This window comes from Electrona antarctica (genome assembly GCF_951216825.1).
Source record: "Electrona antarctica genome assembly, chromosome: 18".
Classification (NCBI taxonomy): Eukaryota; Metazoa; Chordata; class Actinopteri; order Myctophiformes; family Myctophidae; genus Electrona; species Electrona antarctica.
Window position 1 is genome coordinate 44,384,423 of NC_136799.1, and position 18,022 is coordinate 44,402,444.

The 18,022-nt window shown below is 43.0% G+C and overlaps 1 protein-coding gene across 1 annotated transcript; it reads left to right on the top strand.

The window, feature by feature from the left end:
• Positions 1–2,487: 2,487 nt before the first annotated feature.
• On the top strand, positions 2,488–14,295 carry LOC306941915 (GTPase IMAP family member 8-like; the record flags this gene model as incomplete). The annotated part of the gene is made up of 3 exons (XM_079527553.1): positions 2,488–2,571; positions 3,055–3,981; positions 13,595–14,295. Exons 1-3 carry the CDS (start codon positions 2,550–2,552, stop codon positions 14,293–14,295), a joined length of 1,650 nt encoding a protein of 549 aa, XP_079383679.1. The 5' UTR covers positions 2,488–2,549.
• Between the last annotated feature and the right edge of the window lie 3,727 nt (positions 14,296–18,022).

Below are 18,022 nucleotides of genomic sequence, written 5' to 3' on the forward strand. Positions count from 1 at the left end.
GGTATATGCCCTGCAGTTGTTTCCGTGTGTCCAAGCCGTCATAGTATAGGCTAGTATCTATTCCTTTTTTTCTCCAAAAGCAAGACACAAGCAAATAAAAACAGACTTGTTAAGAACCTTTTAACCGCTTGAACCATAGCACCCCTATGTTGGGGGCAACCATAAGCGAATATTGCAGATATACAAGCTCATAACGCAGCGAATTACAGCTCGCTGTGAGCTTGTAGAGCAGCTATATTCTGGTGTGGAGCGAAAACAGATGGAAGCCTAAAGTACAGAGCTCTGGGAGACGCCAGTCAATACTGTATGCTGATGTCATACAGATAACTCCTTCCTGCAAGAACTCACATCAAAAGTACATTGTATACTACATTGTACATGCTATACTACATTCTATACTACAGTACATTGTATACTACATTGTACATGCTATACTACATTCTATACTACAGTACATTGTATACTACATTGTACATGCTATACTACATTCTATACTACAGTACATTGTATACTACATTGTACATGCTATACTACATTCTATACTACAGTACATATGAATACATGTGTTCAAAATGTATAAACATATTTTGAAAAATAGTTCTAAAAGCTCAAAACATGTCAATAGCCATAGGAATAAATGGTTAATAATGCACGTTTTGTAATAATAAAGATCTACAAAGTAACTAATGTGTTTAAATAATTGTAGTGCAGTAAAAGTACAATATATTGCCTCTAAGATGTATTGGAGTAGTGAAAGTACAGACATTTTAAAATATGTAAAACTTCCTCAAATGTGTGCTACTAAAGTACTTGAGTACATGTACCTAGTTACTTTCCGTCACTGCCCTGCATAGGCCTACAGTTCAGTAAATGTGCAACTTGTCTCCCAAGGAATTGTGGTTCATAATATGTTGTTGCTTTCGTCCAACATACCAAACATCTTCTACTTTGTTCCACCGTGCATATTTCGTAAAGGGTAAACCGGAATGTCCGGAATACTGTGACAGTGAAAGCATGTTAAGATCAACTGACTGGAAATAATAATGTAAAGTTGCTTGCATAATCAGTTGGGGGTTGCGGCCTGTTTAAGTGTAGTTGCTTGTACTTGGGCTTTCTTCCTAAATGTTGTTTACAATGGTGAACGTGTAGATCAACATTTTCAAAAAAATAGACAAAAGGCTATAGGTTTAAAGAGCTCGTGTGTTACGGCGGGGCTCCACCGGGCGCGTCAGCGTTGCGTCTCCGTCAGGGAATGTTCCCTTTTTAATCAATGAAGGGTGGCTCCACTGCCTGTGTTGCGTTGCGTCGCGTTGCGTGACTGCTTTAAAATTGCCCCGGTTCATTTTTTGACGCACGCACGCACGTACGCGTGCGGTGGAGCCCCGGCGTTACGGCCGGGCTCCACCGGGCGCGTCAGCGTCGCGTCTCCGTCACCGTCAGGGAATGTTCCCTTTTTAATCAATTAAGGGTGGCTCCACTGCCCGCGTTGACGGAGACGCGACGCGTGCATTAAAATTGAACCGGTGCGTTTTTTGACGCGACGCAGACGCAACGCAACGCGTCCGGTGGAGCCCTGGCGTTAGTCGTTTCTTTTGGACTTGTTGCGTATTAGTGCGTAATGGCGAGGCTGCACAGTCAGCCAGCAGCACCTGCTGTGTTTTCAATCAACTCCCTCCTCACACCGCTGGAGGATCCCAGCGGGATTGCGGTTTTGGTTGTTGACAGTATCAATCTATTGCATTAAAATGCTGATCAAATGCCAATGTGTCGTCGTATTTGTCAATAATATTTAGGCTACGGGTGTATGATTATCCAACCCCCGAGCAGGTTGGAGAAGGAAGTCGTGCAGAGAAGTGTCAAGATTGTTGTTGAGTGATTGATGTTTTTACTGACAAAAGAAAATGTGCGCGCGCACGCACGCACGCACGCACGCACGCACGCACGCACACACGCACACACACACACACGTGTATAGTTTGGTGGGTAGTACCGTATACATCCAATGCACAGCCATATTCATCAGCTCACACACGTCCACATGTACAAATATGTTAATTTACAGTAGACTACAGTATATGTATTTTGGTCAATACAATGTCATCAATAAATCAGTCTAATGATACCCGATGAAGGTCAGTACGACCGAAATGTAATAGCAGCCGATATGTTTTGTCTAAACATAATGACATATGGAAGGTTTCAGTATTGAAGTAGTGTCAATTTTGAACGAGGCATCAAAATCACAAATGGTCACAGTTTTGGTTGATTGATCAATGTTTGTATTGACAAAAATGTGTGCATTTGTACATATCCGATAAACACAAAAAACCTTGATCTTATTTTCATTGTGTACACATGTGTGTGACTAAACTGCGTGTCACCTGTTCAGGGAAGTTTTGAATAAGTAGAATTCCTCTGTCAACAACTGGAGAACCGCCACATGTGAAGAAATCTAAAGTATTTTAAAAGTACGAGGAAGAAGTGTTTGTTATTTCCAAGAGAGACTCCACATTGTACTTGTGGATTTACAGTAACTGCAGGCGTTTAAAATGAGCGGTGTGCTTTATGGAGGTAGGTTGGACTTCATTTAAAAATACTAATAAGTTTGTTTCATGTAATAATGTGATTTCATGAGAAATGAATCTAAAGACTGATTTATCGTATGATTACTGTTTAAGAGGAGACATTTCATAGTAGAAAGGAATAGTGAGCCAATATAATCAGTGTAATTATCACTGTATCAACATCCATTATTTAACAACAGGCGCATTAAAAGGTGTTTATAGTAATTGGTACAGTAGATGGAGCATTTCCTTCAGCAGGTTCAGCAATCATGTCCAGCCACATATTACATAATGTGCTTCCTGGCACAGAGAAGGAACCCCCAGAAACGTTGCCTTTACATATCTATATTCAAAATTAAACATGTCCAAACCTTCTCCGACTGAGCTCAAGATTCCTTTTTTGGGGCTATATGCGAGCTACATTACTTTTCTTTCCTGACACAGCCGCACTATTATGAGTTATGACAAAGGGTATATTTCTGTCTGACAGGGCATGATGGAAGGACATCAAAGTCCTATGAACGGAGGATTGTTTTGGTTGGGAAGACAGGCGTAGGGAAGAGTGCGGCGGGAAATACCATCTTGGGGAGAGAGGCTTTCGAGTCCGAGCTGTCCCCGTCTTCCCTGACGTCCGTGTGCAAGAAAGCCAAGGGCGAGGTTGACGGACGGAGGGTCGCCGTCGTAGACACGCCGGGCCTGTTTGACACAAATCTGTCCCAGGAAGACGTGCTGAAAAGGATCAAGATGTGCGTCTCCCTGTCTGCCCCCGGGCCTCACGCCTTCCTGGTGCTGATTCAGCTGGGGAGGTTCACACAGGAGGAAATGGACACGGTCAGGATGATACAAACCACTTTCGGCGAAGCCTCGGCCAAACACACCATGGTGCTGTTCACCCACGGGGACAAGCTGAAGAAGCAGACCATCGAAGCATTCGTTTCGGAAAGTGAGGATCTGAGGGAGATCATCCGCAACTGCTACGGGCGATACCACGTCTTCAACAACGAGGTGAAGGACCACGGGCAGACCTCCCGGCTCCTCGACAAGATCGACAGGATGGCCATGGACAACGGCGGGACGTATTACACCAACGAGATGTTCGGGATAGCAGAAGACGCCATCGAAAGAGAGAAAGCCCAGCTCCTGAAGGAGTCCGAGACACAGAGGCAAAAAGAGCTGGCAGACCTGCGAGTGAATCTCGTAGGAGTGTCCCTTCACAGGGAAGAGAAGGTGGTACACCACCGGTACGAGTCTAAAGCCAGGGCCCAGGCCGAAAAGTCCAATGACTTTGTGAAAGCTCCCATTATCGCCGCCTCAGCAGCTGGCGGAGCCGCCATCGGCTTTCTCCTGGGAATCTGCGGAGGCCCGATAGGCATGGCGGTGGGAACGGCCGTCGGAGCAGCCGTCGGCGCCGCGGTCGGTGCAGTGACCGTATCGATCTCCGACAAATGCAGCGTGCAATGATTGAACCTATTTATGCCTGACCTCAAATTTTTTTTCTGAAATAAATATTTTCACGATTTTTCAAAAATAGCAGACCTACAAGCTCGTAGCGCGCCACTCGGTGGCGCGCTATGAGCTTGTAGATCTGCTATTTTTCAATAGCTAAATTATAACATAATGTTTAAAACACCAAAAGGGGGCCCAGGCGGTGGCGTAACCGTCTGGGCACCCGACTGGTAATCCAGTCGCAGTGTGCCGCGGGTTCGACTCCCGAGCCCGACACGGCCTTTACTGCATGTCTTCCCCCATCTCTCTCCCGTTTCCTGTCAGCCTACTGTCTGTCCCTTCAAAAACCAATAAAAGGCGTAAGCCGCAAAAAAAATATCTTAAAAAAAAAAAACACCAAAAGGGGTTCCCACCCAAAATGGGTTAATCAAATTCCCTTTGCCTTTATGAATTGTATCATGTATTAGTGAAGGAGACACAGTCCCAATGTGTTTTTACTGGTTAAAGCTTTAAGAAATAACATGTCAAAAGTTTAACTTTGTTTTTTATTTATTTTTTGGTATTCAGACAGCCAGCAATGAGTAAAACGCTCCCCACAAAAATGTAGTCTCTGTGACACATCTAGGGGCCACAATCTGCATTCAAAGATGTTGGTCGGGGGAAAAAACGGTCGAAATGACTAACCAATCAGGAAGTAGACAGGCAAATCGACCAATAGCAAAGCTTAGGAAGATCTTTGAATGCAGATTAGGTTAGTCTTTGTTAAAATAGCCTATTAGTCCCTCCCCAACCCGTCCTTATCCAATAGTCACGTTAGCAGCGAGGAGACGGGGCAAGCTGTCCTTCTCACCCATTGAGATGCATGTTAAATGACGGGATTTCTCCATATGAATAAATCGATCATTTCAGTAGGAAGAGCTCCAAAATAACTTCTAAATCTTGTCAACCAGGCCTTCAGTAGGCTTGCACTGACTGGACAAATACACATGACATTATTTCAATAAACGAGAAATACGAGGAAATGACAGTAGGGAGAAACAGTAGGCCTGTAGCAACTTTAACGACCGTCCGACAGGAGTTTTCATGTTGCATGGTAAGACTACGGTGATTAGTATTATTGCCATCACCTGGGTGGGTGAGTCGTGTAACTTTCCTGACGTTAAGTTGAGTATATGTTCAACAACACAGCCATGCAAAATAACACTGACAGCTATGAGGTGGCGAAAGCTTGACCTGCATAGCAACAGTTGCTAAACTACTTGGATTAGCATTGGACAATCACATTTTAAAATGGGGTTTAGCGTCAGGCTAATTGCTGTTGGTGAATATGTAATCCAGCAACGTTCAGTAGGTTCAAATTAGGCTAGGAATTGACAGAAATCGTCTATGATGAATGATGCAAGAAAGTGCAATCCCAGATTCTGAGCAGGTTGCAAGACGAGGAAAGCTTCAGTAAGCCTGTCCATAGAATCAAACACATTGAATACAATAGTGAAAAGATATGCATGATAATGAATCATTATTGTCGATCAAATCAAAGTTACTGTGGTGGTCATGGATTGAGCAAAGCTGGAGGATTAAAGAAAAGTTACTAATCAATCGCAGGATAAGCACTGAGAAACCACAGAGCGTTGCATTTCTCTGGAAAATGCCATAAAAGTGATAAGAGAACATGTTACTCCCATTTTAAAAGTGGGGTCCGGGGACCCCAAGGGGTCTTTCACAGGGTTCCAGGAGGTCCTTCGCAAAATGACTTAATAATGCATCACAATCAGTTTATTATTATTATTATTATTGATTGAATATTTTTTTGGCATCAAATATTTATTTTATTTTATTTGCATTTATCTCTCAATGCTGTATGTAACTATAAATGCGCCACGTCTCTGTCTGTCTGTCTGTCTGTCTGTCTGTCTGTCTGTCTGTCTGTACGGTTGTAATGCATGTAACTCGAGAACCGTTCGCTTCACCGACTTCAAATTCGACACACGCGTTCCACACCCCCACAGGGAGTGCAGTGCCCCGTACTCGAGTCTGTGGCATACACCATTGTCCAGAAACATCACAAAAGGCTCTGGTCAGGCTCTGCCAGTGGGCCTAATGAGGCCAAGTCCTCTCACCTGTGTAATTTCCAGCCGCTGCCTCAGCCAATGAATTGCCATAGCAACCACACACCTGCCAATTGATTACTTAACCAGTCCACTTTTCACAGTCAGTTACATCCAAAAATCTCCATGTGGGTCACCGACAGATAGTTGAAACGGGTGCTATGACAACGGATATTATTAGGTTCCCAAATTGCATCGTTCCCAAGTCGTACGGTGGCTGACCTGTACGGGCATGCTGTATAGGTCTAGACCCACTATTTAAAAAAATAACATGGTATTGTTTTTTTGTCTTGTTTTATTTCTCACTGCACTTTATATTTTATCAATTTTATCATGTTTTTTCATCATGTCGCAGATTTTATTATTCCTTCAGTTTTATGTTAAGAACTTCCTTTCTTAAAAATATAATCGTCATCATAATGAATATATACTAATCTACAGTTATTCTAATCTATATACAGATCAATAAATACATGTAAAACTGTATTTTTTTCAATGCATTATCATTGATAAGGATGGCATGACTGGTCATGACTTTTGAAACTCAGGTTGGCTTAACCACAGATCAACAGAGCAGGTGTAGTCTGTCATCTAGTGGCTGAATGTTGCCTATGCAGTATAGCACCTTGTAAGTGCTCTAATACTTTGTTTGAACGCTGTCACAGTGGTCAGCAGTGGTGTAACTTGAGTAAATGTACTTAGTTACTTTACACTGTAAAGTAAAGAAAGTAGGCTACATTTACTGTACCTAGTTAAGTACAATTTTGAGGTATTTTCTTTTACAGGGGTACCAATTTTCTGTACACTTCTACTCCACAACATCTGAGGCAAACATTTTACTTTTTACTCCACTACAATTATTTGAAAACGTTAGTTGCTATAGTTACTTTGTAGATTTTGATACGTTTTTACAAAACATGCATCAACCACATTCAGCCCTATATACATTTTTGACCATTTCAAAACAGTCCATCTACAAGCTCACCTGTAGATCATGGGCTTGTAGATCTGTTAGTTTTCAAAAGATATTCCAATCTATACATTTTGACAACTTGTGAAATGGGACATTTTGGTACTTCACGTGCATGTTGATACCAATATGGTACATTGCTCAAGTAAAGTCTGAATTCCAAAGTTTTAGCATTTCATATTGATACTTCCACTTAAGTAAAATAAATCAGTACTTCTTCCACCACTGCTTGTCGGCCAAGAAAGCAGGGTTGCTTCAAAGCCTGCATTAAAGGACCACTTCACCACTTTTCAACCTATCTTCATATAATTAGGTCCTCACTAATAATCATTTCTACTCGGTCTGTGTCTCATAGGAGGGCTGTGGGCAGTTCAGAAACCGTCTTCCAGTGACATCATCGATGGGGAATACAAGCTAATAGAAACTGCAGGCTTTCTAGTCCTGAAAAGTTGCAATGCGAAAATGGAAGCCATCGTTCTCACGATAATGAAAATCTAAATATTTTTTGTAAAAATAATCTTGTTTAAAAAATAATCTGCCTAATGATGATGTCACTGGAAGACGGTTTCTAAACTGCCCACAGCCCTCCTATGAGACACAGACTGCCCACAGCCCTCCTATGAGACACAGACTGAGTAGAAAAAAAATTGTGCCATTTTTTCATGATTATTAGTGAGGACCTATTATATGAAGATAGGTTGAAAAGTGGTGAAGTGGTCCTTTAACTTTGCAGGAGCTGAGGTCAGCTAGCTAGACTAATGGCTCATTTACACAGCCCTATACAACACATTATGAATCAAGTTGCCCAAGACGTCTGTGGACGTCTTTGGTATTACCGCGAAAAAAACAAAAAAAAATCACAACAATGTTTGTTTGTTTTTTAATACGTAGGGCCAAAGTTTGTGTTTTCGCCATTGAGAATGCATTGGGCGTTTAAATTAAATAACTCAGAAACTATAAAACTTTTCAAAGTAAAAAGTCCCAGCATGTGTCTCCACAGTCAGCTGAATTTTAAAAAAAAATGAATGGATTTTCTAGGTGAAAGTGATTTTCACCCACTTTTGCGTGGGCGCACAAAGTGTTTTAAATTGACCAGGTTCTCACAATGACCAATGCCAGGGGTACTATGATGACTACTATAAAAGCTTTGTTGTTGGTTCAGCACAAACTGTACAACAGTGCATGTGTGCCGGCGCTCAACACATAAGTATCATGATGAACACTGTGTATGCTGTGTACACTGCCACATTGACGGTGCTTTACAGGCTCCCACAATGGCCACTGTGCTGCATCCACTGTTTTTTGAACAAAGATTGTCCCTGTGTGTCATGTCATGCCCTTTGTAATGATAAAAGCAAATTAAATGGTATGTTTGGTCTACACTCTACAGTATATGACGTAATTGTGGTAAAAACCTTATTCATATGAGATGTCAACATTTTCTGATACAATGAAAAACGCTAACATTCCTTGTATTTAAATTAATTGATTGATTAAATATTGATGCCTGTAATTACAAGTACTATATTGCCTTATTGTCTCCACCAGGCCGAAGGCATGGGGAGAGAGTATGTTTTGCACTCCGTCCGTCCGTCCGTGTGTCCGTCCGTCCGTGTGTCCGTCCGTCCGTGTGTCCGTCCGGCCGTGTGTCCGTCCGTCCGTCCGTCCGCGTGTCCGTCCGTCCGTCTGTGAACAGCTAATCTCCGGCACCGTTAACCCGGTCGATGCCAAATTTTGCACACACACTCCCTGGATGCCAACGATGAACCTCTGCCCCAAAATTTCCAGAACGGCCTGTTATAGCGCCACCAGGAGGCCGCTTTGTGCAAAACAAGTTTTTGGACAGTACACCTACAGATTTTGTCCAAACATCACGCAAATTGGTACACAGTCTCACTAGAGCCATTCAACAAAACGGGTTTTTCAGATTTCTCAGACTCCATCCTGATTGGCTAAGATTGGCTTCCAAAGTTCGCAGGAGTGCTCAGTTTCAAACAAAATGCTGCAAATCATGAACACATCGTGTGATTTCCGTGAAATTGCGCACGCACATTCCCACTAGGCCGAGGAAGAAATGCCACGTGAACATTTTCAACTCAGCCTCATGGTGGCGCTATAAGTGTTTTTACCTCCAACTGCACGGATTTGTGGATAACTTTGTATGCCAACTCCCTAGAGGCCAAGGAAAAACCTTTGCCTGGAATTTTTCACATCTGCTCTTTATAGCGCCACCAGGAGGCCGACATATGTAAAACACATTTTCTAATATTACTCCTTCAGATGTTATCCAAATTTCACGCAAATCGGTACACATGCTCTCCATAGTCATGTGATCAAGACGGGTTTGCTTGATTTCTCATAATCCACCTTCATTGCCTACAATTGGCTTCTAAACTTTTCAGGAGTAGCCCGCTTTGTACCCGTTTTGTACAAATCGCCACAACAACTCAACGCAGCGTCCGATTGCGGTGAAACTGTGCATGCATATTCCCACTAGGCTGAGGAAGAAATGCCACTTGACAGTTTTCAAATCAGCCTCATGGTGGCTCTACAACAGGCCAAGCCGTCACACACACACACACACACACACACACACACACACACACACACACACACACACACACACACACACACACACACACACACACACACACACACACACACACACACACACACACACACGATTATATTATATATTACTAAACATTTTTCCAAACATCACACACACTCCTATCCTCCTGGTGGAGACCTGTGCCCAGAAGGGCACTTTTTCTAGTTTCTTTTGTTTTGATGGGGGAAAAAAACCCATAATTTGTTACTAGATAGGCATACCTTAAAATGACTGAATACTGCATTACCATATTATTGGTGCTTTTAGGGTTAGGACTGGAGGACAAGAGAATAGAATAGACCCCAAGCAGGGGTTTCATCGCCATGCTGTGTTGAAATGAAAGCAAAATAATTATGGTCCATTTTGGTTCCATTTCGTACACTAAGAGGTATTGGGTCCCTAAATAAAGAACACATGAGTCCTAATGTGCCATATGGTAAATAAGTGTCATGCATATTCTGAAGAAAACCTGACTTTACAGTCAGTATTTGGGTCTTATGATCCATACATATGATTATAACAGAGTAACAACAAATATAATAATAATAAATAAAGTTCTTTGCCACGGACAGACTGATGACCCCCGTCTCCCCATGTGTCCAAAAACAGTGTGAGGCAGTGTTGATTTCGTCGACTAAAAGTAAAAACCAAGACGAAAAATGTTCGTCGACTATACCGTTTTTCACTGACGAAAACTAAATGGAAACTAAATGAAAACTATAAGCTGCGGTGACTAAAACTATATGTTGACAATTTCCTCAACAAATACAAACGTTGGGAATTGTTAGGAATTAAGGGACTAGTGGACAAGAGACACAAGTCATTTTACACTTGGTTGCATGCTGAAAATAGCCGATCTACAAGCTCACAACGCGTCGCAGCGCGTTGACAGGCATCTTATGATATATGGTAGACTAAAACTAGACACCAACACTAAAACATTCCAGGTGACTGAAACTAAATGAAAGCTATAGAGCGTCGCAGTCCCGCCCCCTTTCATGACGACGCCAGGCCCAGGAAATGAATCCCAATGCATTTTTCCCATAGACATTTCAAAAAGTATTTATTTAAAGACCTTTTAAGCGTCCTACGAAGCCAACTCGAGTCGTGACAAATCATGACAACAAACACAATATTTTGGACCAAACAAATAATTACAAAGAAGAAAAACAACAACAAAAGTGTTGTAACCTGCCGTTTTTTTTCCTACTTTCTAATTCTTTGTTTGGCCCAAAACATTGTGTTTATTGTCATGATTTGTCATGACAAGAGTTGGCTTTGTCCGCGGCGTAAACGTCTTTAAATAAATACTTTCTAAAAAGTCTATGAGGAAAATGAACAGGGATTTCTTTTCCGGGTCTCTCGAGGGGGCGGGACTGCGACGCTCTATTGAAGAGACGACTAAAACCAAAACCAAAATGTGCTGCCAAGAACAACACTGGTGTGAGGGTAGCCTGGAAGCTCAGGGTTTTATTTTGCTGTCTGGTGGTGCCAGCAGGCCATAGGAGGAGGAGAGGGGGAGGCGCGACACCCTAAAAGAAGGTTACTAAAGGCTGTTCCAAAAATCCCCCATTAAACGTAGTATATTTGGCAGTGTTGTTTCCGTCGACTAATACTAATACTCTCTTTTTTCACTGACGAAAACGAACATAAAAACTAAATAAAAACTAAGCCATGATGACTAAAACTATGACTAAATAGTACTGTCGATTTTGTCAACAAATAAAAACTAGACTAAAATGTAAGGAAGGGACAAGAGATCCAGTACAAGTCATTTTACACTTGGTTGCATGCTGAAAATAGCAGATCTACAAGCTCACAATGCGTCGCAGCGCGACGCGTTGTGAGCTTGTAGATCGGCTATTTAAAATCAGCCATTATGACGGCATCAAGGCCCGCCAAAATCCTTTTTAGTCGACGAAATCAACTGTAGATTTAGTCTTACGATATATAGTCGACTAAAACTAGACTAAAACACTAAAACATTCCGGGTGACTAAAATGTGACTAAAAGTAAATGAAAACTATTCAAGAGACTATGAATAAAACTAAATTTAGTTGGGCCAATTATAGTTGGGCCAGTCGAGCACAAAGCACCAAAACTATAGCAGATCAAACTAACAGGAGCTCTGCTAGACAAGCAGAAATCCACAAACACACACACCCCATCGGGCTGTTATTATTATTACTGCCAGATCTGTGCTGTACAGCAAATGTCCACTTACTGAGCCAACAAGAAAACAGGCCGACGGTCACAATACAGGAGGACACACAAACCAAGCAGTGTTGTTTCAGTCGACTAAAACTAAGACGAAAAAAATGTTCGTCGACTATCTTTTTCCACTGACGAAAACTAAATGGAAACTAAATGAAAACTATGCTATATGATCGTCAACGAATAAAAACTAGACTAAAATGTTAGGAAGGGACTAGTGGACAAGAGATCCAGTATACGTCATTTTACACTTTGGTTGCATGCTGAAAAAAGCCGATACTACAGTAGATCGTCTATTTTCAGCAAGTGAAAAATCAGTCATTACGACGGCATCAAGGCCAGCCAAAAAACACAAAATCAACTGTAGATTTAGTCGACTACAACGTTATGATATTTAGTCGATTAAAACTAGACTAACACGAAGACATTCCAGGTGACTACTGACTACAATGTGACTAAAAGTTAAATGAAAACTATTCAAGAGACCATGACTAAAACTAAAATCTAAATTTGCTGCCAAAAACAACACAGAAACCAAGTCCACGTCGCTCTACAGTAGCGCTGCACCGTATATGCATCGATTGACACACTGCTGATGACCAGCGACCGGCCATGCACAGTGTGACCATGCAGTGACCACGCCATGCCATTTTCACCCAGGGATAAAACACCCAAGACAGCAAAGCAAACTTAGCCTGGCCCCTTAAGATAGCACTTTTGTAAGTTTTGTAGACTTGGAATTGGATAGCATTTTTATACAGACTTATAGCATGTGATGTAGACAGCACTAGAATTGCATTGTATGTAGTCATTCAGCACTTTATAGTATATATGTATAGTATAGTATAGTATAGTATAGTATAGTATAGTATAGTATAGTACTATATAGTTTATATGTACTGTATAGTTTCATTATATAGAGATTCCACTGTTACGTTTTTAGCTTACGCAAATACTACTTTTAGCTTACGCATGTTTCATGAATACTACTTTTTATGTATGTGATGTATTGCCAATTTGCCATGCTTTTTTTTTGTTCTTGCCTAATGTAAATCGCTCTGGATTAAGAGCTTCTGCTAAATGCCTATACATTGTAAATTGTAAAGCAGCATATATTACATTACAGAGCCAGTCTGAGTCTCCACAGAAACAGTACATCTAAAGACAAGTGGTTTTCAAAGTGCGGTCCTGCAGTCAGGGAACCTCAGGGTTCCTTGAGAGGGTCCAAATGGACCCTTATACGGGTCTGTAACACAGATAGTGTACAAATCCTAGAGACTATAGAGTGATGGGGGTCCTTGAAATTGAAACGTTTTAGAACCACTGCATTGGCCATTATTACCAACTCTCTGTAGATCCAGTAATAGATGTGAGACAGAAGTTGCATTCTACAGTGTTCCATCTCCTCGTTCCGTTTGTAGTCTTCATTCCGTACTGCATTATGCAATGATAGAATGACGCACGCACGCACGCACGCACGCACACACGCACACACACACACACACACACACAAATGTATAAATGATGGATAAGGGGTCAGGACAGCTAGTCCATTTCGGGGAGGGGTCAGAATAAATTACGGACTTTGACTGTTATTCGTCTCAACTGCTCAATTATTGGGGTGTTAGAAAGTGGTTAAAAACAGGAGAAACTGTCAACTCATCCCTTTTCATCTTTACAGGATCCAGAAAGCTGAAAAGAGCCAATGAACTTCGTATCATTCTAGTTGGGAAGACAGGAGCGGGGAAGAGCGCCTCTGGAAATACCATCCTGGGCAGGGAAGCTTTTTTATCCAAGCTATCCCCGGCCGCCAAAACGAAGGAATGCAAGAAGGCCGACGGAGAGGTTGACGGACGCAAAGTCTCCGTCATAGACACCCCGGGCCTGTTTGACAGAGATCTGAACCAAGAAGAGGTGCTGAGATGGATCGAGACGTGCGTCTCTCTGTCTGCTCCCGGCCCACACGCCTTCTTGGTGGTGATCCAACTGGGGAGGTTCACGCAGGAGGAAAGAGACACAGTCGAGGTGATTCAGGCCACGTTCGGTAAGGAGTCGGGCCAATGCACAATGCTGCTTTTCACCCACGGAGAGAGGCTGAAGGGGAAGACAATTGAGGAGTTCATCTCCAAGAGTGACGCGCTGAACGAAATCATTTGGAGATGTCACGGCCGGTACCACGTTCTCAGCAATGAGGCGAAAGAGCCGTCGCAGATCGGTCAACTCCTTCGCAAGGTGGATCAAATGGTCATGGAGAACGGCGGAGGGCACTACACCAAAACGATGTTCAGACAGGCAAAAAAAGACAGCAGAAAGGAAAAGAAGAGGCTTTCAAAAGACTCTTCAAGGCGACAGATCCATAAAGAGAAATGCCGTAAACAATAAACCTGGTCTATTGTGATGTCCCATGATAGGAATTGTACTTTCACTTTAGCAAACCCAATATAACAAATCGTTTTGTTTTGTATGCAACTCAATACCAAATGCTTGGTAGCCTACAATTATTCCAATTACGATTATTACCGTTTGTTTCAGTGACTTAATTGATATACACTAAAGGCTCATACATAAGGCCTATTCATAGTCTGGATTTTCGGTGGTGAGGTGACCACCGCTCCGATGGTGAGCTGACCACCGGAGCTGAAATAACGTTGAGCGGTGGTGAGTAAAAACAGAGAGAAGGGCTGGAACGGTGGCGGTGGTTTGCTCTTCACCGCGGCTCGTGACGTCATGTTGTAGTTCGGTGGTCACCTCACCACCGAAAATCCAGACTATGTATGAGCCTTTAGTCTGGAATCCAGACTATGAATAGGCCTTAAGGCTACAGCTGTATGTGTTTTCTTAAATAAACTTAAATGGGACAGACATATTGTACAGTGTGACTGTTTTTTCCCCCTTAAAGATGTAGTTAAAAGTGTTACTTGGCTTGGTGAACACTGCATGGTGTTTATAACAAAAGGGCAACAACACAATTTAAATGTCACAATCACTATAGTCATCATGACCCAGTGAGACATTCAACACTATTGCAATCAGCACGAGGAGCGCAGCCAGCAACACCTGTTGTGTTTGTTATTCCACACCACTACAGCTTCCAAGCTCGCCATCGAGCTCAGAGGCCAAGAATAAGTGGTAGTCCAGATAAGGATAGTCTCGCATTGCCAGACTGTCGCCTCTCGCAATTTCCGAATGCTTCCGTCATGGAGCAATGGAAAAGCCATCATGGGTAAAATATAAAGCGGAAGTTGAGCCTCCTCCCCACTTCTGTTTTGTCTTTACAGTCGCGCAAATTTATCCTAATATAAATAGAAAACATCTAAAGCATATATAGCTTGTTGCTTAGCAGAAAGGGGAAAAAGAATAAAATGTAAATATATTTTAAAATATATTTCCGTGAACGGAAATAGCAGCTTCCTTACACGGATTTCGGGGGGTGTAGTTCCAGACTCTATATAGCATTTGGAGATTGTGGAATAGTTGTCTCTGGCTATGCAGAGATTAAAATAGGGTGCATTTTGCATCCCAAAATGCAGTTTATAGTTAAGGAACGCAATAAAACAACGACCTCTGCATCCACGGGATGCACTACTGTACTGTTTTTTATTCTAGTTTATTTTGCTAGCTTTAGTTATAATAATCATTTTTTCTTCTGTTTTCTACATGAATATAACCACATTATAACCATATAAAATTAAATGGGAGTTAAATGCAGCAATTTGTAAAAATATGACTCCAGTCTCCTAACGTTGTTGAAGTGGGACTCATAAAATGTCCCTGGGACTCATCTAAAAGACCACCCCTGCATCCCGGGACTCATTGAAAACCTATTTACATCACTGCTATGCAAGACTAAGATAAGGATGGCACCAGTGCATGCCCAATATTTGCGCTAAGTGTCAAAAACCAAAATATAGGTCCATCTGTTTCTTTCAAAAACTTCACCTTCTGTAAGTCCCAGGAAGCAAGCTTTGGCACCAATATAGAATTATTATTTGTGATTTATGAAATATGAGAACACAATGTTTTAAACATAGAATTGTACCATGTTAAAATTGCAATGAGGCTATTAAAAACGTAAATCATATATGGGATGGGCCAAACGTACATTCATTAATTCATATATGGTTAAAGAAAAGAGCAAATTATGACACTTTTTACATTTTCAGTTGTGTAAGTGATGGCAGGGGTGAGACTTTGAAACCCATGGTCAGACCCACACACACAGCGCTGCAATGGGCATACATGGACAAAGGTGTTGCCACCAAGCCAATCATATGAACTACTCCTGTAATGATTACCTCACATCCTTACAATAGCAGCCAAAGCATGGCAGACATACTACAGATTCACATCACTCCTCAATTACAGATGAACATTTGGAATTATGTCGGCTCAAAACCTCCAGCCTGAACTTAATTCAGCCTTTCCTTCCAGAGCCAGAAACACAGTCACTGAAAGTATCACATTGCCACCCAGTCATTGAGTCCTGAGCAACACTTAAGGTGGCCTTACACTAGCCGATAATCGGGCATTTTTGACGCTCGGGGGGTGCCCGATCTCTCAAAGCGCGATCGGCCCGATCAACATCAAGAATGTTTGATATTTGCTCTGCCCCGCTCCGATTATCCTGTAGTGTGTGGTGCTATCAGATTTCAGATTGAAAAAAATCGGCTAGTGTAATGCCACCTTTATATTCCTTACACAGCATACAACACAAGCAGAAGGAAAGACTGTGTGTGAGTGTGAGTGTGTGTGTGTGTGTGCGTGTGTGTGTGCGTGTGTGTTCAATTCCAGATGAACATTTGAAGGCTGTGTAAAGTCAGAGCCCAAAACCTCTAATAGCAAACTCACACATAACTGGAGTGACCAAGAGCCACATCTACGCATAGATGCATGATACACACCGCCACAACTCAGTACCAGCAGCCACACCGTCACAACTCAGTACCAGCAGCCACACCGTCACAACTCAGTACCAGCAGCCACACCGTCACAACTCAGTACCAGCAGCCACACCGTCACAACTCAGTACCAGCAGCCAGTAGCCACACGTCACAACTCAGTACCAGCAGCCACACGTCACAACTCAGTACCAGCAGCCAGTAGCCACACGTCACAACTCAGTACCAGCAGCCACACCGTCACTACTCGGTACCAGCAGCCAGTAGCCACAGGTCACAACTCGGTACCAGCAGCCACACCGTCACTACTCGGTACCAGCAGCCAGTAGCCACAGGTCACAACTCAGTACCAGCAGCCACACCGTCACAACTCAGTACCAGCAGCCACACCGTCACTACTCGGTACCAGCAGCCAGTAGCCACAGGTCACTACTCGGTACCAGCAGCCAGTAGCCACAGGTCACTACTCGGTACCAGCAGCCAGTAGCCACAGGTCACAACTCGGTACCAGCAGCCAGTAGCCACAGGTCACAACTCGGTACCAGCAGCCACACTGTCACTACTCTGTACCAGCAGCCAGTAGCCACAGGTCACTACTCGGTACCAGCATCCAGTAGCCACAGGTCACTACTCGGTACCAGCAGCCACACCGTCACAACTCAGTACCAGCAGCCACACGTCACTACTCGGTACCAGCAGCCAGTAGCCACAGGTCACAACTCAGTACCAGCAGCCACACCGTCACTACTCGGTACCAGCACCCAGTAGCCACAGGTCACAACTCGGTACCAGCAGCCACACGTCACAACTCAGTACCAGCAGCCACACGTCACAACTCAGTACCAGCAGCCACACGTCACAACTCAGTACCAGCAGCCACACCGTCACAACTCGGTACCAGCAGCCACACCGTCACAACTCGGTACCAGCAACCACACGTCACCTCTCAGTACCAGCAACCACGCGTCACAACTCGGTACCAGCAGCCACACCGTCACGACTCGGTACCAGCAACCACGCGTCACAACTCAGTACCAGCAACCACACGACAGCCTTTAATTCAGAGCCGGAAACAGTCACTGAACACGTTTCGTTTGCCACACAGTCGCTGCGGCTCTCAAAATGACAGCAATTCAGCAGCGGCGCTGTACAATATCATTAGTGCACACACAGCATCCAGCACAAGCAGCAGCAGCAAAGAAATAAAGAAT